We start from the raw sequence: 26653 nt of genomic DNA, 5'->3' as shown, positions 1-26653 counted from the left end.
ACATGGATGCTTTGTTTGTATCAGAAACTTTGACTTGCTGTTGTGAAATTTTGGTCATTGATCAAATATGAGTTTCTCTTTGAACCCCCTAATTTATTCTTACTCCTTTGCTCTGTTATAATAAGTAACACCACCTCAACAAATGTTTGTTAGCAGCTACTATGTGCTAGGCTATAGTCCAAGAACTGGGGCATTAAGACAAGTTCTCTGCCTTCCTGGAGTTTATGTTCACATGCAGGAAACAGACAATAAACAAGCTAATATCAGATGACATCAGATAATAATAAATGCTAAAAAGAAAATAAAGCAAGAGACTTCTTTTATTTTTGAGATGAAGTCTCACTCTGTGATTCAGGCTGGAGTGCAGTGGTGCAGTCGCAGCTCACTGCAACCTCTGCTTCCCGGGTTCGAGTGATTCTCCTGCCTCAGCCTCTCGACTAGCTGGGATTACAGGTGTGTACCACCATGCCCAGCTAATTTTTGTATTTTTAATAGCGACAGGATATTCACCATATTGGCCAGGCTGGTCTTGAACTCCTGACCTCAAGTGATTCACCTGCCTCGGCCTCTGAAAGTGCTGGGATTACAGGTGTGAGCCACCGCGCCCAGCCTAGAGCTGTGTTTTAGAGAAGGTGGTTAGGGGAGCCCTCTGTGGAGATAACATTTAAGCAGAAACTGGAGTGCAATGAGAGTAGGCTGTGTGAATATTCGTGGGAAGAGTATTCCAGGCCTATGGAACAGCAAGTGTGAAGACCCTGCCACACAGAGGGAAGGTCGGTCTCCTGGGAGCACTGTGAGTGAGGGAGGAGGGACGAACAATGACAGCATAGAAATAGGTCAGGACCACGTCATGTCAACCTGCGGATCACAATAGGGTTTTGATTTTGTTTTGTGTTGGGAAGTCCCATTGGAGGGTTTTGAATACAGAGTGACATATAATTTTAGATGATCTGTCTGGCTTCTCTGTAGAGAATGGACTATGGGGCAAGAGGGGAGAATGGAAACTGGCGAGCAGGATACTGTAGCATCCAAGGGAAGAATGATGCCAAATTGGACTGGGGTGATGATGGCCATGGTTGTGAGGAGAGGTGTTTATGATAGAGCTGACAGAACATACTGTTGGGTTGGGGGTGAGATAATAGAAGAGAGAAATCAGTGATGACTTCTTGGTTTTTAACCAGAGCAAATAAGTGGATGGAGTTGCCTTTTCCTTAGAAGGAAGAGTCGGAGTGAATGGGATCACAAGTTCCCTTTTGACCATGTTAAGTTTGAGATGCTAGTTTGACATACGCCTGTGGAAATGTTGAATAGGCCATTGGATGTTTTCATTTGGAGCTCAGCAGAGTGATTGAGGCTGGAAAATAGAAATGTGGAAGTTGTTAGCTTATAACTGGTATTAAGACCATGGGCCATAAAAGAGGGAAAGAATATAGACAGAGAAAAGAAACAGTACACTGGCCCCTTCAGCATTACAAAATCAGAAAAAGGAAAAGGATCTAGCAAAATGGACTAAGAAGAAACAGTCTATGGAGTAGGAGAAAAATCAGAAAAGTATAATGTCCCAGAAGGCAAATAAAAAAGGGGTTTCAAAATTAAGAACTCAATCCTATTTATAATAGCCACCCCCACCCACCACACACACACACACACACAGATACACACACACACACACACACACACACCCCTAGGAGTACATTTAACCAAGGAGATGAAAGATCTCTACAAGAACTACAAAACCTGGATGAAAGAAATTGTAGACAACACAAACTAATGGAAACACATCCCATGCTCACAGATTGGAAGAATCACTATCATTAAAATGACCATATTCCCCGGAGCAATATACAGCTCCAATTCAATTGCTATCAAATTACCAATTTCATTTTTCACAAAATTAGAAAAATTAATCCTAAAGTTCATATGGAACAAATAAAAGCCTGAATAGCCAAAGCATGCCCAAGCAAGGGAACAAATCTGGAGGCATCACATTGCCTGACTTCAAATTATACTACAAGGCTATACTAACTTAATCAACAGGTACTGGGACAAAAATAGACACGTAGACCAATGGAACAGAACAGAGAACCCAGAAATAAAGCCACATACCTACAACCAACTGATCTTTGATAAAATAAAAAAAAATAAATAATGAAGAAAGAATACCCCATTCAATAAAAGGTGCTGGGAAAACTGACTAGCCATATGTAGAAGAAGGAAACTGGACCCCTATCTCTCACCATGTACAAAATTAACTTGAGATGGATTAAAAACCTAAATGTAAGGCCTGAAACTATAGAAATCTTAAAATAAAACTTAGGAAAAACTCTTCTGGACATTTTAGGCAAAGAATTTGTGGTAAAGACCCCAAAACAAATGCAACAAAATAGACAAATGGGACTTAGTTATACTAAAAAGCCTATATACAAAAAAAGAAATAGTCAATGAAATCAACAGGTAACCTACAAAATGGGAGAAATATTTGCAAATTATGCCTCTAACAAAGGACTAATGTCCAGAATCTACAAGAAATGCAACAAGAAAAAATAGCCCCATTAAAAACTGGGCAAAGGACATGGGCAGACATTTCTCAAAAGAAGACATACAAGTGGACAACAAACACATGAAAACATACTCAGCATCACTAATCATCAGATAAGTGTGTATTAAAACCACACCGGCCGGGCGCGGTGGCTCACGCCTGTAATCCCAGCACTTTGGGAGGCCGAGGTGGGTGGATCACCTGAAGTCAGGAGTTCAAGACCAGCCTGGCCAACATGGCGAAACCCTGTCTCTACTAAAAATACAAAAATTAGCCAGGCATGGTGTCGCATGCCTGTAATCCCAGCTACTCAGGAGGCTGAGGAGGGAGAATCACTTGAACCCAGGAGGTTGCAGTGAGCCGACATCATGCCACTGCACTCCAGCCTGGATGACAGAGTGAGACTCTGTCTCAAAACAAAACAAAACAAATATAAAACAACAACAAACCACACCAAGATATCATCTTACACCAGTAAGAATGGCTGTCATTAAAAAGTCAAAAAATAACGAATGATGTGGATGTGGAGAAAAGGAAATGCTCATACACTGTTAGCAGGAATGTAAATTAGTTCAACCCCTAGGGAAAACAGTATGGAGATACCACAAATAACTAAAAAAGAACTATCATTCGACTCAGCAATCCTACTACTGGTATCTACCCAAAGGAAAAGAAATCATTATATAAAAAAGACTCCTGTACATGTATGTTTATCACAGCACTGTTTTTAATAGCAAAGTCATGGAACCAACCTAAGTATGCACCAGTGGTTGACTGGATAAAGAGAATGTGGTATATATACATCACAGGATGCTACACAGTCATAGAAAAGAACAAAATCATATCCTTTGCAACAACATGGATGGAGCTGGAGGCCATTATCCTAAGTGAACTAACTCAGAAACAGAAAATCAAATACTACATGTTTTCACTTATAAGCAGGAGCTAAGTAATGGGTACACATGGACATAAAGATGGAGAGAATAGACTCTAGGGACTCCAAAAGTGGGGAAGGTGGGAGGGGAATGAGGATTGAAAAATTACCTATCGGGTACAATGTTCAAGATTTGGGTGATGGGTACACTAGGAGCCCAATCCCCACCCTTACACTTAATTCCCGTGTTAGAAACACACATACCCCTTGAATATAAAATTTAAAAAACTATAAATAAAAAAGAAGGGGTTTCAAGAGAGAATAAGTGATAAGTGAGTTACATAATGCTGAGAAGTTAACCAATTTATTTAGCAGCATGAGGACATGGGCTAAGTGATTGCTTTCCCTCATAAAACAGTGATCTCAAAATGTGGGGAGCTTGTTAAAATGCACATTCTGGCCCACAGCCCCAGAGATTCTGTTGTAGTAAGTCTATGGTGAGGCCCCATTTTTAACAAGCTTATCAGTTGATTGAGTGGCCCAGGTTTTAAGAAAAGTTGCACGTAAGAACTATGAAGTTCATCTTATACCATGGTTTCAGTTTCATTTAAAGAGAAGAGATTCTCTCTTACCTTTTAATGAGGCAAGATAGGAGACTGCTGCATTATCTGTCAGGTTAGAATATTAAGCGCTGGAATCTGGAAGGGAATTTGTTTTATCCCTTACATGATTCTTAAAAGAGATTGGCATATCTATTTTTTTTTCTGTATAGTTCATTTAAAATTTTACTTGAAAGTAGAGGGGTAAGTTTCTGAAGGCACTCTGATTTTTCAGTAAAGGGAAAATAGATGTAAATTCAGTGACACGTAAAAGACAAGAGGCCCATTTGTATATTTTGAAATAATTTGAGAATTACACAATGAAGCAGGATGGGAATTATCCTTACACAGTTAACCCAATGGAAGACCTAACTAGGAATCTAATGGAAATGCCTGTACAGTACATATATCACCATGGTTAATGAAAAATCCTCAAACTTTTAAGTAGAAGAGGTAGAACTGAGGTGTTTTGGCTTGATACCTGCTTATTCTTTAACCAAATAGCAAGCACAATCTCCTTGAGTGGCACGGAGAGGGGTCCCCATGGCTTTGGGTTTAAGAAAACCATTGAGCATTAGAGGCTGCATTGGCAGGTGTATTGAATAGGAGAACGAACGGTCTGTTAATTCTCCTGCTTTGCGGAGATTAACCCTGAGACATGTTCAGACATGTCCTTGTGGATATCCACACTTAACGCTTTCCTGCCTCCCTCCCTCTCTCCCATAGAGTTTATCAAGCATTTATTGAGTGCCACATGTATGCAAGGCATAATAACCTTAAGTAATAACTATAATTCCTTCTACCATATGCTTCTGTTCCTACAGCATAATAGAGGGAAATGAAAATCATAAAAGTACCAATAAGACAAATATTTACATTGGGTCAAGCAGAGCAGGAAAGGGAAATTGTGGGGGGAGAGGAAGAATCAACAGTTTCCCCAGGATCTCAGTGGAAGAGAGTTTCCTCAACTATTCCTTGAAATACCATGGATAGGCCGGGCGCGGTGGCTCAAGCCTGTAATCCCAGCACTTTGGGAGGCCGAGATGGGTGGATCACGAGGTCAGGAGATCGAGACCATCCTGGCTAACACCGTGAAACCCCGTCTCTACTAAAAAATACAAAAAACTAGCCGGGTGAGGTGGCGGGCGCCTGTAGTCCCAGCTACTCGGGAGGCTGAGGCAGGAGAATGGCGTAAACCCGGGAGGCGGAGCTTGCAGTGAGCTGAGATCCGGCCACTGCACTCCAGCCTGGGCGGTAGAGCGAGACTCCCTCTCAAAAAAAAAAAAAAGAAAGAAAGAAAGAAATACCATGGATAACTTAGTGGTAACAAGGAGTGTTATCATTTGTTGTGATAGTTAATTGTGTTCATCTTCTTTAAGCCACCATTGATGCCTGGAACTATTTTGTATGAAGCAGAGCTATCACAATTTTCTGAAGACATAAAGAAGTGGAAGGAGAGATACATTGTAGTTAAAAATGATTATGCTGTGGAGAGCTATGAGAATAAAGAGGTAAGACACTTCTTTGTTACTACTGGTTCTTGCACTATTCTTAAAAGTTTAGCTGGGTTGATTGGTGTGCCCTCTCCTTGGAGACTGATTCATTCAGTAAGCACTCATTCATGTAGGTACCTGTTTCAGCTAACAGATACTGATTGAATGCCTACTGCATATCAAGTGTTATACAAGGTTCTGGGTATACAGCAGTTGGTAAGACAGATGCTTGCTGTCTAGTGGCAAGGTAGACTTTGAACAGGTGATTACAAGTGAGTATGAAGATAGAAGGACCAGTATTTGGCACAGGAGCCTTTCCTATGATCATTCAGCCTCGAGGTCTTCCTCAGCCACTGTCCTGATGTCTCTGCTCTATGTCCCTGTCTTCCCACTCTGAAGCCCTGTGCATGACAGGTGGCTGAGGAGTTATTTCATAGGTTGTTATTAAATTTGAATCTGCCTGGGTTTGCCTGGGTTTCTAGGAATTCAGAATGCCTCACATACTTTATTCCCATGGAGGTATTTTTTATTTTTTCAATTAACTTTTTTTCTGGTTATCTCACTATTTTCCTTATCTGTAAAATGTGAAGATGAGATAATGGGTGTAAAGCATTCAGCACCTGGGAGGACTTCAGTTTTTATTGGTTCCCATTTCTTTCCTTATGTAGGGAGGTAGTGTGGTACAGGGGAAAAAATATCAGGCAGTGAATTTGGCAAACTAAAGGTTAGGTCGAGTTGTGCCATTAACTAGAAGTGAACTCATTGACAAGTGACTTCCTGTCTTCAGGCCTCAATTAAGGTAAACAGTTAAGTCAAATGATCCCACTGTCCTCCCAGATCTCATATTGTACACATTTTTTAGTCTACATAGACCCTCAAGCTCCCTTTGAAATGAACAGGTACTATTTATCAGTGAAGGATAGTAACAGATTTAAAACTCTGCTCTCTGGCCTCTGAGCTCAAGAATAGTCAAGACGGCTGGGCGCAGTGGCTCATGCCTGTAATCTCAGCACTTTGGGAGGCCGAGGCAGGCAGGTCAACTGAGGTCAGGAGTTCGTGATCAGCCTGGCCAACATTTTGAAACCCCATCTCTACCAAAAATATAAAAATTAACTGGGCGTGCGGGTACATGCCTGTAGTCCCAGATACTCAGGTGGGTGAGGCAGGAGAATCACTTGAACTCGGGAAGTGGAGGTTGCAGTGAGCCGAGATCACCCTACTGTACTCCAGTCTGGGTGACGGAGCGAGACTCCATCTCAAAAAAAACAACAGTAGTCAAGATAGTCTTCATAGAGAACTGTGAGGACTACTCCTGATGCTAAACCATTAGGAAGAGGCTTCAGACTGACAGACCAATCTGTTTCCTTCCCATTTCTGATGGAAAATAGAAATAAAATGTACTACACATTTATTTCACAAGCTACCAGGCAAAGCTCAAGTGCTCTCTTGGGTAGACTTACTCTTTTCAACATTTGTTAAGCTAATATTTTCTCTGCTTATCAATATTAGGATTTTATTCAACACTTGATTTGTACTCAGCAACAAGGTATTAATACACTACAAATAATGATAATAACAAGTCACTTTATGTTTTGTATGACTCATTACAATGTCCTTTCAGAAGAGCTTGAGGAGGGACAGTGTAGCGTAATATGGCCCATATTTAGGGCTTTGACTCATACCTTTACCACTTACTTACTAGATATGCGCCCTTGCCTAAGTTAGAAATCTTGAGCCTTGGTTTTCTCATCTATAAAATGAGAGCCGCGTGATTTCTTTGCCATGGTGTTGAGCGGAGTAAGTGAGTGAATGTACTGAAGCATTTAGCATACGGCTGGGCCTGTGGTAAAGCTAGAGCTGGGTGTGGAGCAGTTGTTGGTATGATTACTAGTAACCCATTGGGAGGAAACAGCCCTAGATCTTGTTCTTGGATTTATTAAAGTTTTTCACTGCATTTAACACTAACTGAAGTTTCATTTTGAATCAAATGTTGGTGTTTTTCCTCTTTTCACTTATTTCAGCTTGCTCTCTCAGCTTGCAGTTTGTACATTGCACTGCTTTTCTTTGTTCATCATTTTAACTGAACCTGTTCACATTGTTAAGATATGGTGACTGAATTTGGTAATAACTAAGTATTTTTTAAAACTTGGAATTTTTTAAAGTTCGTGCAGTTTGTCATAATTTCTCATAGTTTTAATAATATCTTTTTTTTTAGTTTATGGAAGTATCTTATAAAATTATATCTAAGAATTACACATTAAGTACCTGTAAATTGTCTATTATTTTATTTAGAGTCCAATTTTAGCTGGCAATTAAACAGGAAAAGTAAAACATTCTCACTTGATAATCGGTATCTATTTTGTGTGCACTGGGCCTGGACAGACATGAATATGAATCCTGGATGTGTCACCTACTCACTGCTGGGCCATGGGCAAGTTATTCAGTTTCTTTGAGCTTCACGTTTCCCATTTGAAAAATGGAGATAACATCTAATGCATAGTACCGTTTTGAGGATTAAATGGTATAATGCTTATAAAAGCCAATATTGGAGCCTGTTATAACTAATAATACAATTGACTTTTGAGTCCAGTCTAATAAAATTGCTTCTAAATCGTCTTAATATCATACAAGTTTAGATTCTTCTCTCAATATTATTGTTTCACTATAATGTAGCTCTGTGGGAGTGCTTAGAGCTTTAAGGTATTATTTCATGAGGAACCCTCAGTTATGTAGAGATCCTCCTTCCTGGGTTAATCATTTATTCAGAAGAGTCCTCCAGTCTTCCTTCTTAGGATGAATAGGTCAGACTGCCAGAATTCTGTGATAGTGGGTATATTCTGCTTCCCTGACATGCTTAAACAGTTGATTAATGGTTGTTACAAGTATGAAGACAAGCCTTTTAGATATCTGAGAGTTTGTTTTATTTGAATCTCTTCACTATCTTATTGCTGCAGAATACGTTACCGTTACTCTGATTATGTTGGTCAGATCAACATTATTTAGTTATTTCCAAGAGTACATTCTAGATTTTGGGTTTCAAAGTTTCTTGGTTTCAGTTCTCAATGTGCCTTTAGATTACTAGTTTCAGAATTTTGCCTTGACTTTAGCCTTCCCGTCAGATGCACATACTTAAATTTTATCTTACCTCTGTGTCCTTGTGGGCATATGTGCTTACCAAACTGCTTTAATAATGCCCTGTGCCTCTTTTCTGTGTCTCAAATAGCAGAGGTTCTTGTCTGCTGGCCAGAATTTTTTCTGATGTCACAATGCTGTACTTTCATCTCAACCATTTTGCTGCAAAACAAAATGAGGGCAAAGTAGTGGCATATTTTCTGCCAACATTTTAATGTTTTGGTGAAAATCCATGGTAACTATCATTGCCACTACGTGTTCCACAGTCTCATGAGTCATCATATGTGGCCCACGTCAGTCACCAAGCATTCTGTGCAGTATTTGTGTGATCGTCACCTTTGTGGTTGTTATCAGAATGATTTAGGTGTTAGCATCTGAAATGACAAATGTGGTAGGGACTTTCTGGGTTACTGAGATTATGTTTTCCACATTCAAGAACATACTTAGGGTGAATCTCCCTGAGATTAGGGACTCTGATTTACCATGTTGTGACCGTCACATGAAAGTATTAAAATATTACCTTGCCATTAGCAGGTATTCAAAACATATTTTTTGAATAAATGACTGTAACTCAATAACATAGTATGGGGATTGCTATCTCTGAAAGTCTGAATCTGTCTGTTTGTTTTATTCCTGGTATTTTCCAAAAATCAAATGGGGAAAAAATATCATTTCTGTATGCTTTCCTTCCCCAGGCCTATCAGAGAGGAGCTGCTCCTAAAAGCCGAATTCTTCCAGCTGGTGGCAAGGTGTTAACCTCAGAAGATGAATATAATCTATTATCTGATAGGCATTTCCCAGACCCTCTTGGTGAGTTGCTGATCATTCTTTTCCAAGGCAAAATGACTAAGCTTGTTTGTTTAGCAGAGCAGTGTTTCTCAGTGAAGGAGAGGGATTTCCCTCCAGGGACATTTGGCAGCATCTAGAGACATTTTTGTTTGTCACAATTGGAAGGAGGGTGCTATGGCTTTTAGTGAATAGAGGCCAGGGATGCTACAAAACATCCTACCATGCACAGGACAGACCCTAACAACAAAGAGTTTTCTGGCATAAAGTATCAGTAATGCCAAGGTTGAGAAACCCTGGGCTAGACACTCATGCCCCATAGACAAGTGGAAGATGTGATTTCTGTAGTTTAGGAAAACATTTTACCACTTCCGTTATTTCTAATCCCATTCAATAATACACAGTCAGTCTCTGTGTTTCTAGCACATGGAAAATGTGCTATCAGCCAGGTATCTTGAAGCTTTTGGAATATATTGCAGGCTTTGATAGCACTCCACAAGGCAGCAGAAATAAACAGGTAGGGCCCACTCCATGACATATACAATCCCATCTTTTAGCAAGCAAGCCTGGAACTGTCAGGGAATACTATTTTTCTAATTTTAGGATGATATACAACTAAATACCCTAAATAGACAAAAAACCTTTTAATCAGCGTTACAGTAACTCATAGCTACTGTGGAAAAAAAAAAAAAAGGCATTGCATTAATTTGCATATCTATAAATAAAGCTGGGATGCTGCCATGGAAAGAGAATTGGGAGACTGGATTTTTATCTAGTTCTGGCTGTGCCACTTACCAAATGCTTTAGCTTAGCCGGCTGCTGAACAGTTCTGGTTTCTATTTCTTCAACTCAAAAACAGGGCTTTGAACTTAAAAACCTAGAAGGGTCTTTCTAGCTCTAACTTTCTTTGATTCTCATTCATTCCACTTTTTACATATGGAGAAATGATGGCTAATATATAGACCAAATAGGGCATTTCATAGAGATTCATGAAGTGTGGATAATGTAATAACTCAATTTGGCTTTGCATAAATCATACTACCCAGTAATTACTTGGTTCTTGAAGACAGCCCTGGTTCTTATTAATGGACATAATGATTTAATCAGAATTTATGGAAAAAAACATAATCATTTTATCAATTGTTATTTCGGTGCTGACTGCTTAGCATAGTGTTTTTAATAACACAATTACGGGATTGGTACATGGACCATAAACCAAGATTAACAAATTATTACTAAGTAATTCATGCTAAAACAGCATTTTATTGCACTATGCATATTATTGTATTTTCTTTTACATCTACTTATATGCCCTTGGAGGTGGAGCTGCAGCTAGAGATGGGAATACCAACATGTTGACTCATCCAAATCTCTCTCAAACTTTCCAATGAAATCAGTCAGAAGAGACAATATGTTTATTGATTTATTGCTGAAATCATATTGGAAGGAATGAAAAGGACTAAAAAACACAAGTCCTGTGTGATTAATCCCAGTTGGCCCAAGGCTTCAGATTGGGGCATTTCAATGACTTTTTAAAATTGTGTGGTGTGACCTTCTGACTTTTAAACTAGAATATTCTACAGTAGATCAGTTGTGATATTCTTGTAACTCAGAAAAAATTCACTGATGGCATCTGGAAAATTATTGTAAAAGGTTGAGAGATAACTAGAGGCTAATAGGAATGAATTTTATGGGCTTGTTGAGGCTTTTTGAATGCAAAGGGTCAATGTTGCTTTTGGTTGCTTGTACAAAATTGTGGCATTCTTGGAGAGGGCAAGGAGGATTGATAGAACCATGTCAATGAAGAGGACTGACTCTGTGATATTATTTCTACTGGAAAGAATAAAGGCATAATAAAGATGGGAGGCTTATGAATAAGTGCATTTCTTGGAAAAAGCACTAGAGGCTTATGAATAAGTGCATTTCTCTTTCTTTCTTTCTTTCTTTCTTTCTTTCTTTCTTTCCTTCTTTTCTTTCTTTTTCTTTTTGTTTTGAGACAGAGTCTCGCTCTGTTGCCCAGGCTGGAATGCACTGGTGTGATCATGGCTCACTGTAGCCTCAACCTACTGGGCTCAAGTAATCCTCTCACCTCAGCCTCTGGGACCACAGCTACATGCCACTATGCCCAGAAAAATAAAACGAAACAAAAAAACAAAAAAGGAATTGCAGAAACAATGGTCTTACTCTGTTGCCCAAGCTGGTCTTTAACTCCTGAGCTCAAGTGACCCTCCTGCCTTGGCCTCCCAAAGTGCTGGGATTATAGGCATAAGCCACCATGCCTGGCGAATAAGTGTATTCTTTCCAGAGTGTTCAGCTAAGTTGATAACAGAAAAAAACGGAAAAAAACAGCCCCATGTTTTGTTAAAGTAATTCACTTGTTTGGCATTTACTGGTTAGCATCTGGTTGACTGCATACAGCAAAAAACTCAAAGTTTTATTATTTCACTAAAGATATTTGGATATTCGTCCAGGGCTGATGTGGACTAAATTTGTCAGAAGCTCAGGCTCTTTCTTGCTTTCTCCCCCTTTATTTCTAGGTTGTGGCCCCTATTGGCAGAGTCCAGGGTGGCTGCTGAGCTCCTACCATAGTGTTCTCATTCCAGATAATAAGGAAGAGAAAAGGAAAGCAGGAGGGTACAGTCACTTTCTTTAGAGATACCTCCAGGAAGTTTCATATGCCACTTCAGTTTATATCTTACTGGACAGATCTTAGTAGCTGTGGACTCACCAAGCTGCAAGGGAGGCTGGAAATGTAGTCTTATTTTATGTAGTTACTTGCCCATCTAAAAATCAGGGGCCTTATTCTCTCCAGAAAGTGAAATAGAGATCATGTTACAACTACAGGTGTCCCTATAGCATTCAATCATTCATTCATTTGCTCATTTTCATGTTGATTCATTGCCAGCATTGTGCTAGGTCCTGGTGGGCCACGGCTTGTGCTCGCAGTGCATTCTGCTCTGTTACCTTCAGATTCCAGGACACTGGAACCGGGCTCCCATATATCCCCAGGAATTTATTCTTCATTTAAACCAATCCTGATTGATTGATTGATTGATTGATTGATTTTGAGATGGAGTCTCGCTCTGTCACTCAGGCTGGAGTGCAGTGGCGTGATCTCGGCTCACTGCAACCTCTGCCTCCCGGGTTCAAGCATTTTTCCTGCCTCAGCCTCCTGAGTAGCTGGGATTACAGGTGTGCACCACCATGCCCGGCTAATTTTTGTATTTTAGTAGAGACGAGGTTTCACCATGTTGGCCAGGCTGGTCTCAAACTCCTGACCTCATGATCCACCCTCCTGGGCCTCCCAAAGTGCTGGGATTACAGGCGTGAGCAATCCTGATTTATTAATTTGCCAGAATTGATGTGGTTCTGTAGCCTCCCATGTGGTTATGATTCATTTCCCTGTATTCCCAGTGCTTTCAATGGTCTCTTAGAGAGACCCTCTTCCTTACCTTTCCCTGAGATTGGTGCCTAATACATATGCAGGAAGCACAGAACTAACATTTTCTTCTGCTTGTTCTCTGTGACTCTGGAAAAAGTTGGGACTCATTTAACCAAGTGCAATATCATGTAATAGGAATGCATGGAAAGGAGTAAAGTTTAGGTAGGGGTTCTGAATAGTAGTGGGTTTAACATGAGTTTCTTGGAATTGATTTTGAGGGAAGAGGTAAAAGTCCCATTGTCTAGGGCTTTAAAAAATATCCTAGGCCAACACAGCATATTTTTCACTCAACAAACTGAAGTTGAACATCTGCTATGTTCCATGACTGTGCTGTGGGCTAAGGATACAAAGCTCTGGAAGATGCAGTCTGCGTCTCTCGGCACTCACGGTGGGTAGCGGTGGTTCTCTCTGGGGAGGAGAACAGCACAGGAATCCATCTCACTCCCTTTCCCCACCTCCCCACCTTGAGTATGGGCGCTGGGCATGAAAACAGGTCATTGTAGTATTTGGGGAGAACAGGGTAGGGAGCACCTAACTCTGTCTCTGGTGGCAGTGGGATGTGCCACCAAAGGCATCCCAGAGGAGTGGCTTTTGAACTGACTTTTGAAGGATGAATGAGAATTTTTTTATGGGAAAGCATGATGGAAAGGAAGGAAGAGAGGGTTCTTTGGACTGTAGGAACAATATAAAAAGTCATGGAATGGGTGAACACACCCTGGGAGGGTACAGGCAGAGTGGAGTGGAAGCCAGCACAGAATGGGGCAGGCACCAATGCTTAGCGAGGAGATGGAGAGAGTCGGCAGAGGAACCAATAAAGGTGATAAAGAAGAAACAAAATTCTACAAAGCATGAAGGAAACCAGGAGAGAGGCACTCCTGGAAGTCATGGGGAGAGAATGTTTTCAAAGAAGGGGTTGTTAGCAGCAGCAAATATTCCAGGTCAGATGAAAAGAAGCAGCCATAGGCTGGCAGTCAGGATGACATAAGTGGCTTCAGCAGTTGGGTTTCAGGAGTTGGTAGGGACAGGAATCAGAGTGAGGTGAGAATAAGGTTGATGGCATAAAAACAGCAAGTGGCGTTTGGCAGTGACAGGGAGGAGGGAGAGAGTGCAGGGCAGAGAGCAGCCCTGTTGGAGCTGGAGCCTGCAGGGCCGGTAGAGTGAGGGGCTGCACAGGTGGTCAGTGGCCTGCCGAGGGCCAGGAGGGCAGAGGGAGCTCTGTGGGTCTTTAGACATAAGGAAGTTGAGAAAGATTGTGCCCAGGCTGGGCGCGGTGGCTCATGCCTGTAATCCCAGCACTTTGGGAGGGCAGGTCAGGTGGCTCGCTTGAGCTCAGGAGTTTGAGATTAGCCTGGGCATCATGGCAAAACCCTGTTTCTACAAACAATACAAAAAAACTAGCCGGGTACAGTGGCTCATGCCTATAATCCCAGCTACTCGGGAGGCTGAGGTGGGCAGATCACTTGAGGTCAGGAGCCTGGCCAACAAGGTGAAACCCTATTTCTACTAAAAAGACAAAAATTAGCTGGAGGTGGTGGTATGTGCCTGTAATCCCAGCTACTTGGGAGGCTGAGCCAGGAGAATCGTTTGAATCTGGGAGGTGAAGGTTGCAATGAGCAAAGATTGTGCCACTGCACTACAGCCTGGGCAACAGAGTGAGACTCTGTCTCAAAAAAAAGAAAAGATTGTGTTCCTGGTATCCTCACTGTCCCTGTGGTGTTGGGTAGGAGGCCAGGCAGCCAGCGGCAGTGGAACAGGGCAAGCTGGTGGAGGGATGCCAGAGGAGCCGGTGCTCCCAGTTTCCCTACCCTGTGAAAATATCTCACCAACTTTCCATCCCATGCCCTGCCCCAGATAGTTACCCTCACGACCTGAAACACATATTTGAAGTAAAAGATACACGTTTTAAAAGGTATTTGTGTTTTCAATATTTCTTTAGCCTCCAGTGAGAAGGAAAACGCTCAGCCCTTCGTGGTCCTGCCCAAGGAATTCCCAGTGTACCTGTGGCAACCCTTCCTCAGACACGGCTACTTCTGCTTCCATGAGGCTGCTGACCAGAAGAGGTTTAGTGCCCTCCTGAGTGACTGCATCAGGCATCTCAATCATGGTATGGCGGGGCTCACCTCTTGTCCCCGGGGCGGGAAGTGGGGCAGCCCTCGCTGAGTTGTCCTGGTCCATCATCGTTGCAGTGATTCTTAGAAAGAACCACAGATTGGCCAAGTGCAGTGGCTCATGCCTGTAATCCCAGCACTTTGGGAAGCCAAGGCCAACAAATCACGAGGTCAGAAGTTCGAGACCAGCATGGCCAGTATGGTGAAATCCCATCTCTACTAAAAATACAAAAAAAATTTAGCTAGACGTGGTGGTGGGCACCTGTAATCCCAGCTACGTGGGAGGCTGAGGCAGGAGAATTGCTTGAACCTGGGAGGCAGAGGCTGCGGTGAGCTGAGATTGTGCCACTGCACTCCAGCCCAGATGACAGTGCGAGCCTCCATTTCAAAAAAAAAAAAAAAAAAAAAAAAAGAGCCACAAATGGTGCTCCCCAGGGCAAGAAGGGGGAACAGGTAAAGGGAGAATTCTGTCACAAGGAGCCTTGCCTGCTTGCTGGTTTCAGGCGGGTCCGGGAGGCCCCGGTGAAGCAGAACATGGGGCAGTTATCTGGCCACAAGTTGGTGGGGGCATTCTGACTGCCCTGAGTTTATTCATGTAGACCATTTGGCATATACTTCACTCTCCTTCTTCCTGATTAAAAAAAATCTAAATACCAGCAAGAACGTGCCAGTTTTCCCTGGCAAATGCTGGTCTTTATGACATTTCCTTCTTATTTTCACCTTTATTTCTGAATAACAGTTACTCAGTTAAGATCAGTGGCACAGTCTGTGGTAATCTAGTATTTGTTTCTGAATCAGTGGTTCTCAAAACTTTAGGGCTCATAAGAATCACCAGGAGAACTTAATTAAAACTCATATTCTTAGGCTTCACCCCCAGACATTCTGACTCACTGGGTACACTGTGAGGCCTGGACTTGGCTTTTCTAGCACACGGCCAAGTGGCGCTGATGCTGCTGGTTCGAGAACCACCCTTGGGGTGGTGTTGCTTCAGACCACGTTGCCTCCAGGCACGGACTTAACCAATATGACGTCAATAGTAAAAGAGACTTCTCATTCCAATATGTGATGTTTTTGCTATACTGAGGTGAATGCTGGTTTTTCTGGACTCCACAAAGTCTTCAGTTACAGACAACTGCACTCTTTGTTCTTGGCACTTGGAAAGGCAGCCAGTCTAACACTGAGGGCTTACTCTGTGCCAGCTTCTGTGTAGGTGTTAGGAACAGGGCAATGAAGCATGCACAGTTCCTGTCTCTGGGAGTTGAAATTCAAACAAGGAGGTTGGATAAACACCCACCAATTATCATTTGAAAGTTATCACAGTTAATGTGTTAAAGAGCAACGAGAGGTTACTAACTAGTGAAGAAAGGAGTGCCAAACTTTCAGCTCTCCAGGGGAGTCCTCTATGAGCAGGTGACATTTGAGCTGAGTCACCTCACCCATGTGCCTTTTTTTCCTCATATGGTTAATTTCACTGTATACTTATTTTAAAATTCAGAGGTTTCCCTGAGTGTGTCAGTCCTATAGAGCGAGAGTCACTAGTGATGCATCTCAACCAATTCTTGGTTTTAGCTGTGTATCGATGGGGACTCATGGAAAAAGATAAGGTCAGTCTGTTTTGCCATAGCAACTCTGAGTAACACTCATCATCATACTGGCTCATAACTAGTTAGGAACTTTATGAAAAAAAAGATACTTTTATTAAAATCTTGTCTTGTGGTTTTGATGTTCTAGAGACAAAGAATTGCCCAGCACTGACTGCTCCATTTAGCTCATTTTCCACTACACTTGCCTGTCTGTGTTTAGGGCCTTGGTCTAGTAGGAACATGCAGTTGGCACTCAGCACGGGAACCGCGAAGTTTCACTGAGTGCAGAATGCTCCCTGCCCAGCCAAATGGGACTTACTGCATTCCCCCTTTCATGTACATAATAGGAATTTCTCTGAGGAGTTTTTGGATGTTATGCAGCCTGCATTTAGACTCCATTTATGGAAGATTTCAGCCCATTCAAAACCCCACTCTGCTCTCCAGTGTGTTTTCAAAGGCACCAAGATAATGAGGTCTAGTCATATTTCCCTGGTTCTGTGTCACATTCCTCTGCCCAGAAACTGTTTTATCCTCGCTGAGGCTTTATGCAGACTTAATTTGGCATAACTTCCAGTAGCTCCAGTCAGAACCAGAAGCTGTGATGACATTGTAGGGAACAGTCCTTGACTATCATGGGCCAAAGAGCCGACCTTTCTTTTCTCGCCTCTTTTTCTGTTTTTAACAGCACTATGTACCACTCATCTTTATTGTGTCACATTTTCTGTTCTAGCCTGTTACTCACTGTATTATTTTGAGTAAACCAGAAACAGGCTTTCACAAGCTGCCACTTAACCACTTTTTCCCATAATTACCCAAAAACTTAAGAAATAGATTTAAAATTAGAGCTGGGATAAAGGCCAGAGACCCTGAGGTGGCTGCTGGGAGCCTGCTATCCTCTACCTGCATGCAGGTGAGGAAGGGCTGTCAGCCTGCTGTGGCCATTGCTTCATTGGCTCTCAGGTCACCATACTTCTCTGTTGAGAACTGGGTCCTAGGCATTCTAGTATCAGAGGTGTGTAAACCAGAGCAACTCCATCTTAAACAGGAGCTGGGTAAAATGAGGCTGAAACCTACTGGGCTGCATTCCCATACGGTTAAGGCATTCTAAGTCACAGGATGAGATAGGAGGTCAGCACAAAATGCAGGTCATAAAGACCTTGCTGATAAAACAGGTTGCAGTAAAGGAGCCAGCCCAAACCCACCAAAACTAAAATGGCGACAAGAATGACCTCTGGTCATCCTCACTGCTATACTCCCACCAGTGCTGTGACAGTTTACAAAACCATGGCAACGTCAGGAAGTTACCCTACATTGTCTAAAAAGGGGAGGCATAAATAATCCACCCCTTGTTTAGCATGTCGTCAAGAAATAACCATAAAAATGGGCAACCGGCAGCCCTCGGGGCTGCTGTGTCCATGGAATAGCCATTCTTTATTCCTTTCCTTTCTTAATAAACTTGCTTTCCCTTTGCACTGTGAACTCATCCTGAATTCTTTCTTGAGCCAGATCCAAGAACCCTCTCTTGGGGTCCGGATCAGAGCCCCTTTCTTGTAACACTAGCAGCTGATGCTAGGCATGTTGATCTCGCTTGGGGTTCCGGGACATGTTGCCTAGTACTCAAATTCCACCACAACCCAGCCCACTTGCCCCAGAAGTATTGGGTCCGAATTTGGCTACATGGTCATGTTGATTCATTCTGAATCTAGAACCCCCTTTGTCCTACTCTTCCTTATAGGGTGGGCGTTTCCTATTTAACCCTGATGAAGGGCCTGATTGTGCCCTGTTCTCCAACAGTAAGGCTAGCTTCTAAGGTAGGTAAGGGCCAGTAGAGAGCTCTGTGTTTCTCCCTCCTTCAAAGGGGAGAGCAACCTTTAGGAGCCTCAAAGATTATTTTGTATCCTAAGGAGAACAAAGGGACAAAGGGGCGTGGTTTGGGGGTGTGGGTGCGCGTGTGTCTGTGTGTGCATGCTCACGTGTGCTTTCACGTGTGTTCTGTTTTTATTTAGTTTTGGCACCTCTTCATTGGGCAGGCATAAGAAAATCCCGTAAGATTAATCCTTAGTAAAACATCCCACTCCACGTCACTGGACTAAATGTCAAGCCCACTGTATAGCATGATCCTAGAGCAGCAGCTGCTGTCCTCTGTCCCTTTTGGAGTCACACTTTAATCCCTTGTCCCTGATCAGGGAAAGCCATAGTTCTGAATGTCTGCTGCCACAGAATGAGACTTATATAAAGCCAAGATGTTCTGAGACAGTCCTGTTGTCCAAAATGCAATCCTATTCTTCAGAACTTTAGTTTGCAAAATACGATCATTGTAGTTATGGGGTATAGTTAAAGCTCCTGACAATACAGAGGACTGAACACGTGCGATATGGAATAATGATCATTATTGATGCAGGTCTGTTCTTCCAGTTCAGGATAATCATTTCTTGGCATGTAAATGTGTAGGAAGGAGAAAAAGTGTTCCTGGCAGGAGGAATAGGATACAGGAGGTCCAGGAAGTAAGATAGAGCATGGACCATTACAGGAACAGAAAGAATTTTGTGTGACTGGTGCTTAGAGAGGAGAGAGGAAGATGGGCAGAATCCATACTATAGAGGGCTTTGTGATGCATATTAGGAACTTGGACTTGATTATAATAGCAATAGGAAGCCATTAGGATTTTAAGTAAATGAACAACTTCGTCAGATATTCACTTCAGAAAGTTCACAATGGCTGCAGTGTAGGCAGTGGATGAGAGGGTAGCATGGTGGATGGCCAGGAGGCCACTTGAAAAGCTTTGACTGGCAAGAGATGGCAGTAGCTTGCACCAGAGTGAGAGAAGGCATTTGTCAATATCAAGCCATGGTACTCAGCCTAAAGGATTTGGGGGAACAGAGGAACTGGATGTTAGAAGGCAGCCATCAATGGATGAATGCTGATTCTGGAAAGGAGGTGGAATGCTGGCAAAGTTTTGCTCAACAGTGCTGTGCTAGCTTGAAGGACACCCAGGACTGCCATTAAACAGATGTCAGTGTTCACATCGTCATAAAAACTAAGAAAGAGAGGACGGTAGAATATCTGGGAAGCATGAGTGCACACAGGTTGAAAAAGATAGTGTCAAAGAAAAGCCCATAGAATTTTGGTGAAAAAACCACAGCAATGTAAAGACACTCTGCAAACCATTGCTTCAAGTAAGACTAGTTCAATCACTTATGACAGTAGTAACATCCAATGTTGCTTGTATGCAGTGAGTCAGGTGGAATGTGGAGCTATAACAGTGATTATGTGTTGGAATTGGTTACTCTGTCAGTATTACAGGCCTTGAGCTCTTACCCCAGAAATCCCATACCTTTATTAGATTTGATTTTGATACTTGCAAATTTTAGGTGTTCAATAAATTTGCAGAATTAAATTGAAATTTAGAACAACAAAGGACCTTACAATTCAAATCAGAGCAAATCCATTTTGGTGTGTTTATTTGAACATGATCTTTTTGCTGTTCGACACTCAGCAGCAAATCTCAGCTCTGTTTTCCCCAGCTTGTTTCTTCTTGGTCACCTACGAAGCAAGTTCATTACTTGAGAGACTATGCATCTAGTGTGGAGATCAATCAATTATAACAGAAAATATATGATGAATTTTAGTTTGTAATATGTGAAAACATACTTTTGAATTTTATGGCACTTGCTTGTTTATGGACATACACATATCTATGAGTTGGAAAATTCTAACTTTTACTTAGGCTCCTTTGGGCACTTTAGTAAAAACTAATAATGTTTAGAGATAGATAAGTAAGAATACAATTCTCGTGAATGTATCTTTGAATGCTTTTACTTATAAAAATATTCTATAGTATGCATGTGTTGAAATTCATACATAAAACCCTCTATGCACTGCAAGCAAAATGCTTGCTAGTTACTGTTAATAAATAAGTCGATAATAATTTCCAGTTTTCCTGGTAGTCTCCCAAGCAGAATTCTTTAAAAGTGTTTTCTCTGCTTGAGCTACATTCTCCTCTGGAGTATAGCCTGTGCTCTTTGCCTCACATAGTTAATACTCTACAGTTATAAATATTTCTCTTTGTCTCCTTATGAGTATGTGGTTTTTACTTAGGAAGTAGTCACTCACTTCCCTCCCCACCTCCCCTCACCCCGGTCCATGAAACTCTAAATTTGGGAGGGACTTTCATGGTCACCTATTACAATCCCTCAGGGTTCAATTGTGATAAGGCTCAAATAGGTCACAGCTAGTTAGTGGCTGAGAACCAGTTGTCCCAACACCTGGCCTTTGACATCTTTTTCAGTTGTACATATCATGTTGTCTTCTCAGTGTTACTTTCTAAAAGACTTATCTCTTGGACATTTTAAACACGCTGCTATTAAATCAATCTACTCTTTGCATGATATGTTTGCATCATCCAGAGTGAAGCAAATCCACTTAAGATCACCTGAGACCTGGGGTATATGTGACTTCTCGATAAATTGTATGATCTGAGTTTAACTTGGTATTTTGTCCATGGGCTAACCATGACTGTATCTTTTAGTTTAGAAGTGCTCTGAAGATAAGATATTTGATAGCATAGCTTCTTTCCTGGTTCATTTAGTGTACTTTAAAATGCAAACCATGTATGATTTCATGCAATTTAAGTAAAAACTCTTAATTTGTAAAGGAAGATTACACTGCTTGTGAGGATGTGGGTTGGAATACTTTAAAAATAATAGATCTAAAATATGCCTCTGTATTATTTGTACTTATGGATTTACTTAAATTACTTGAAGCTCTCAAAGCAGTTTAAGAGTTGAAACTAGAAGAACAGGTTTCCATCAGAGACTAGAATAAACAGAACTGCTCTCTCTTAGCCATTCAGTGTTTCTCCCCAGCAGTCTATGGGTTATACAGTCCTGGATTCACTGTTGTCTAAAGCCGTGTTGCCAGGAATTACATTTGAATACTTCTTTTGGCCCATCAAACATGGTGCCCTTTCAGTGCAGCCGCAGACTCCACCCCATCTCCCTGAGTTCCAATGAACCAAATAGTTATTTGGTATGAAGGCCTAAAAATTGTGTGGTTATGATAGTTCAGGATGGCAAATTGGAACAATAATTTAAAAAATTACGCAAGCAGAGTTAAAGTTCATTTAAGCAAAAAAAATTTTTTTTGTTCGTGCTATTTAGACTGGGTAGATTCCAAAATCACTGGACAGTTTTTGATATTATTATAATTGACTGTGGCAAAGCCTGAATAGCTTTCAAGTTTTGGGATTGTTTTTCTTCTTTTACTTATAGACAGGATATATTACAATTGAAATATATTTATTAAAATGACATAGTAAATGCAATGGCTGTTTTAATATGTGGTTTGATAATCAACATTATGAAAGGACTCTATTTGGCATATAGCCCAGAATTTCTTTTAAATATAAATATCCGGGAGAGTTTGGTTAAAATTCTCATCTGTTGTTATTGAGCAGTGAGCCACATTCATTCTTCCCATACCAGGAACAAGCTTCGAGAACGTGATATGGAGGGGAATCATGCTTGGAGTTATCGTTTACTCTATTAGTTGTTTTGAGTTTTTAAAATTAACTATTGAGTAGATATAGAAGAATGTTTGTAAAGTGTGTATAAATTATGAAGAACATGATCGTTACCTCTGAAATTTCTTCTGTGCCATTCCCCGATCCTATAGCCTTCTTTTCCCTTTGAGAAAGCTCCATATGAGATTTTGTGTTTTGCTTTTCTTTACTGCTTTATCACATATTCTTAATCATTTTGTATGTTTTTAACTTTATCCATATGGAATTTTACCATATTTCCTCCCATGACTTTTTTTTATTCAGTATGATATTCCAGTGCTTTATCCGTGTTATTGCTTGTAACTGCAATTAATTGACTTTCAAAGCTAAACATATTCTATTATATTAATATACCATAATTTCTAATATCTGTTTTACTCTAGACAGACATTTGGGTTGTTTCCACTATTTATTATTAACAGTGCTGCTGTGAACACTTTCTGTTTGTTGCTGGTTTATAGGTATTTAGTCTTGATTGGGTTTGCTAATATCTAAAGTAATGTTTACATCTGTGTTAATGAGTGTGTTTGGCATGTAATTTTCCTATTTTTCAGTGGCATTTTCAGATTTTTGCATCAAGGTTATTTTGCTTCATAAAATGATACATCTTTTTTTTCCTTTGCTTCATAAAATGATGCATCTTTTTTTTTTCCTTTCCAAACTATCTGAAATAGTTTGTGTAAAACTGGAATTATTTGCATGTTTTAATATTTGCTAGAGTGTGCCTGTAAAATCATCTCAGGTGTTCTCTTTGTGAGAAGATCTTAAACTACTAAGTTAAATTTTTAAAATGTTATAGGAGTATTCAGTTTTTCTATTTCTTTTTTTTTTTTTGAGACAGAGTCTCAGCTGGAGTGCAGTGGCCCTATTTGGGCGCACTGCAACCTCCCCCTCCTTGGCTCAAGCGATTCTCCTGCCTCAGCCTCCCGAGTAGCTGGGATTACAGGCATGCACCACCACGTCCGGCTAATTTTGTATTTTTAGTAGAGACGGGGTTTCTCCATGTTGGTCAGGCTGGTCTCAAACTCCCGACCTCAGGTGATACACCCGCCTCGGCCTCCCAAAGTGCTGGGATTACAGGTGTGAGCCACCATGCCCGGCCTTATCAACTTCTTAAAAAAACACAGATTTGGACTGGGGAGATTATTGTATATTTGTTTTCTATTATGTTAATTTCTGATGTTTTAAAATTGTCTTTCTTCTATTTTCTTGGGCTTTATTTTGCTGGCTTTGTTTTCTCATCTCTCCAGGTAGATGCTTAGCTCATTGTGATGATTTTAAAGCACTTGCAAATTCTTTAACATTCTTTCCTTGAAAAAATGGAGCCAAATTTTCCTCCACTTGAATGTTGGCCAGACATAGTGACTTCTTATGAACAGCATGTGGCAGAAGTGATGGTATATGACTTTCAAGAATAGGTCATCAGGCCGGGCGCGGTGGCTCACTCCTATAATCCCAGCACTTTGGGAGGCCGAGGAGGGCAGATCACGAGGTCGGGAGATCGAGACCATCCTGGCTAACACAGTGAAACCCTGTCTCTACTAAAAATAATAATAATTAAAAAATTAGCTGGGCGTGGCAGCGGGCGCCTGTAGTCCCAGCTACTCAGGAGGCTGAGGCAGGAGAATGGCGGGAACCCGGGAGGCGGAGCTTGCCGAGCTGAGATCGCGCCACTGCACTCCAGCCCGGGCGACAGAGCGAGATTCCATCTCAAAGAAAAAAAAAAAAAGAATAGGTCATCAAAAAGAATCATTTCTGCCTGACTTTCTCTCGGATCACTTACTTGGGAGAACCTAGTTGTCATGGGAGAATACATGAGCATCCCTCTGGAGAGGCCCATGTAGAGAAGACAACCATGTGAGTAAACTTCCTTGGAAGTGGATACTTCTATTCTGTCAAACCTTCAAACGATTACAGCTTTGGCCAACATGTGACTGCAACTTCATGAAAGACCTCAAGCCAGAACTATCCAGCCAAGCTCCTTTAAAACTATGAGAGATAATAAATATTTGTTGCTTCAAGCTACTAATTTTAGGGGTAATTTGTTTTACAGCACTAGAAAACTAATATACTCATTAATCATCAGCCATTTTTCTGCTCTAATACAAGCATTTAAATGCTATAAATTTCTCTCTACATTAGCTGAATCTTACAAGTTTGGATATGCAGGATCATTTGGATTTAAATATTTTCTGATTTCTATTATTATTAATTTTAACTTACAAGTTACTTAGAATTGTGTTTCTTAATTTCCAAATATATATTATATGTCAATTATTGATTTCTAGCTTCACTGCACTGTAGACAGAAAATACGATTTGTATGATAACATCCTTTAAAATTTGCTGCACCTTGCTTTATGTCCCTGTATATGGTCAATTTTTATAAAAGCTCATGGGCCCTTGAAAACAATATATATTCTATAGCCTAATATGTCCATTAGCTTAGGTGTGTCAATTGTGTCATTCAAATCTATATCCTTACTTTTGTATTTATTTATTTACTTATTTATTTTCTGTAGACCTCTGTGGATTTTTTGCTATGCTAAATTTATCAGTTATTGACAGAAGTACATTCAAATCTGCCACTGTGATGATTCATTGATTTTATTGTTTGCATTTCTATTGTTGAATTATATGTTTTGAGTTATATATGTATATATAAACATATACACCCATATATGTGTATATATATAAACACACATACACATACACATATATATGTAATGTTACTAGATAGATTCATGCTTAGAATTATATCTTCCTAGTGAACTAAATTCTTATCATTATGAAATGGCATGTTTTATTGCTATTAATGCTATTTGCCTTAAAGTTTATTTTGTCTGATATTTATATAACTATACCAACCATCTTTTAAGGCTTGCATGAAATATCTATTTAATAAAAACATCTGACAGTCTTTAAGTGATGTGTATCATTTAAGAGATGTTTATCACTTAAATGATACATACACATCATTTAAAGGATATATCATCATCATTAAATGAGCAGTTTATTTACATGTATTATAATTACTCATATTTTTGTTTGTAAATTTACTATCTTATTTTGTGTTTTCTACATATCTCACCTTTTCTGTTTCCTTTCTTCTACTTTCTTGACTTCTGGATTGATTATTATTAAAACTTTATTATTAGCAATAATAATCAATAAACACAATATATTTTATATTCTATTTTATTTTGTGTATTCTATTTTATTTTGTTAGTGGGTATCCTAAAATTTGAACTTGCAAAACTTAACTTATCAAAGCCAAAGATTCATCAACATCCTTAACTTTCTCTCAAAAAATACAGATAACTTAGAATGCTTTAGCTCCTTTGATACCCCTCTCCACTTATAGGCTGTTGTGAACTTCAATTTTAATTATATTTTTCAATTTTTAACCCATCGATATCTTATTATTGCTGTTTTATACAGTTTTAGTATTTACTGCATTTTTACCACTGTATGGGAGGAAAAACTTTTACCATAGTCTCTTAGGTTCTGCTGGAATCGGTGAATTAAGCTGATAAAAGACAGATTAACAGGAGGAAAGCATACACATTTTATTTAATGTCATTTTTTACATGGAAAAAGGGACTTCACAGAAAAAACAAAGAAAATTCCCAAAGAAGCAGTTAGACTCGGGGGCTTATATAACATTTTAACAAAAGTAATAAATTGTGGAGAAGTGGCTCGACAAAGGGAAGGGATTTGAGTTCCTAAGAGTGCAAAATTGTGGGAAAATGACTGGGAACTCTGGGCAGTCTAGTGGAAGATAAGGTTTATTTTAGTAAGGTATATTTGTGCAGATTCATCTTGGCATTGACTCCTTAACTCTGGTGATAAGAATATTCTCTTCTTCCTGGTGCCAGGAGGGCACCTTTCTCATGGAAAATTTATGCCTTGCTTTTAAGCAGAAAGGACAAGAGTGAGGAGCTCTTCTTGCATCTGTTGTTTCTCAATTGCCTTTGGCTCAAGATAATCAATATGCCAATGCAGTATATTCTGAGATGGCATGTTCTGATCTCCTTCACTGCTTTCTCTGCTCATCATTTTTTCTTGCATCTCAGATTGTCGATCTGGAAACATTTTCCTTTTGCCTGAAGTACATCTTGTAGAATTGTCTTTAAGTTTGTTCAAAAATGTTTCTAATCTTTTTCTCAGTTTTCGTTTATCTGAAAATGTCTTTATCTCATTCATATTCTTAAAAAATATTTTCACTGCATATGAAATTTTGGAGCAGTAGTTATTTTCCTATTACCACATTGAATATTTTGTTTCATGAACTTCTGGCTTCCATTACTGAAGTTGAGAAATATGCTATCAGCTTAACTCTTGTTCCTTTGAAGGTAACTTGATTTCTTTCTTTCCTCTTTTTCTCTAAAAACATCTTTCTTTGTCTTTGGCATTCAGCAGTTTCACAAGAATGTGTCTTAGCTACAGATTTCCTATTTATTTATTTATTTATTTATTTATTTATTTATTTATTTATTTTGAGACGGAGTCTTGGTCTGCCACCCAGGCTGGAGTGC

The 26653-nt window shown here is 40.2% G+C and overlaps 1 protein-coding gene across 1 annotated transcript in view; it reads left to right on the top strand.

Moving 5' to 3' along the window:
• Positions 1–26653, top strand: part of NIBAN1 (niban apoptosis regulator 1) — a 182576-nt gene that overhangs the window by 76710 nt on the left and 79213 nt on the right. The window contains exons 3-5 of the mRNA XM_017848112.1: positions 5392–5523; positions 9333–9447; positions 14802–14969. Coding sequence (XP_017703601.1) covers positions 5392–5523; positions 9333–9447; positions 14802–14969 — 415 coding nt within the window. The remainder of the gene's footprint in view (positions 1–5391; positions 5524–9332; positions 9448–14801; positions 14970–26653) is intronic.

The sequence above is a fragment of the Rhinopithecus bieti genome, unplaced genomic scaffold, assembly GCF_001698545.2.
Source record: "Rhinopithecus bieti isolate Rb0 unplaced genomic scaffold, ASM169854v2 scaffold_27006, whole genome shotgun sequence".
NCBI classification, from domain to species: domain Eukaryota; kingdom Metazoa; phylum Chordata; class Mammalia; order Primates; family Cercopithecidae; genus Rhinopithecus; species Rhinopithecus bieti.
The sequence above is the reverse complement of the archived record's forward strand: the minus strand, read 5'-3'. Positions and strand labels throughout refer to the sequence as shown.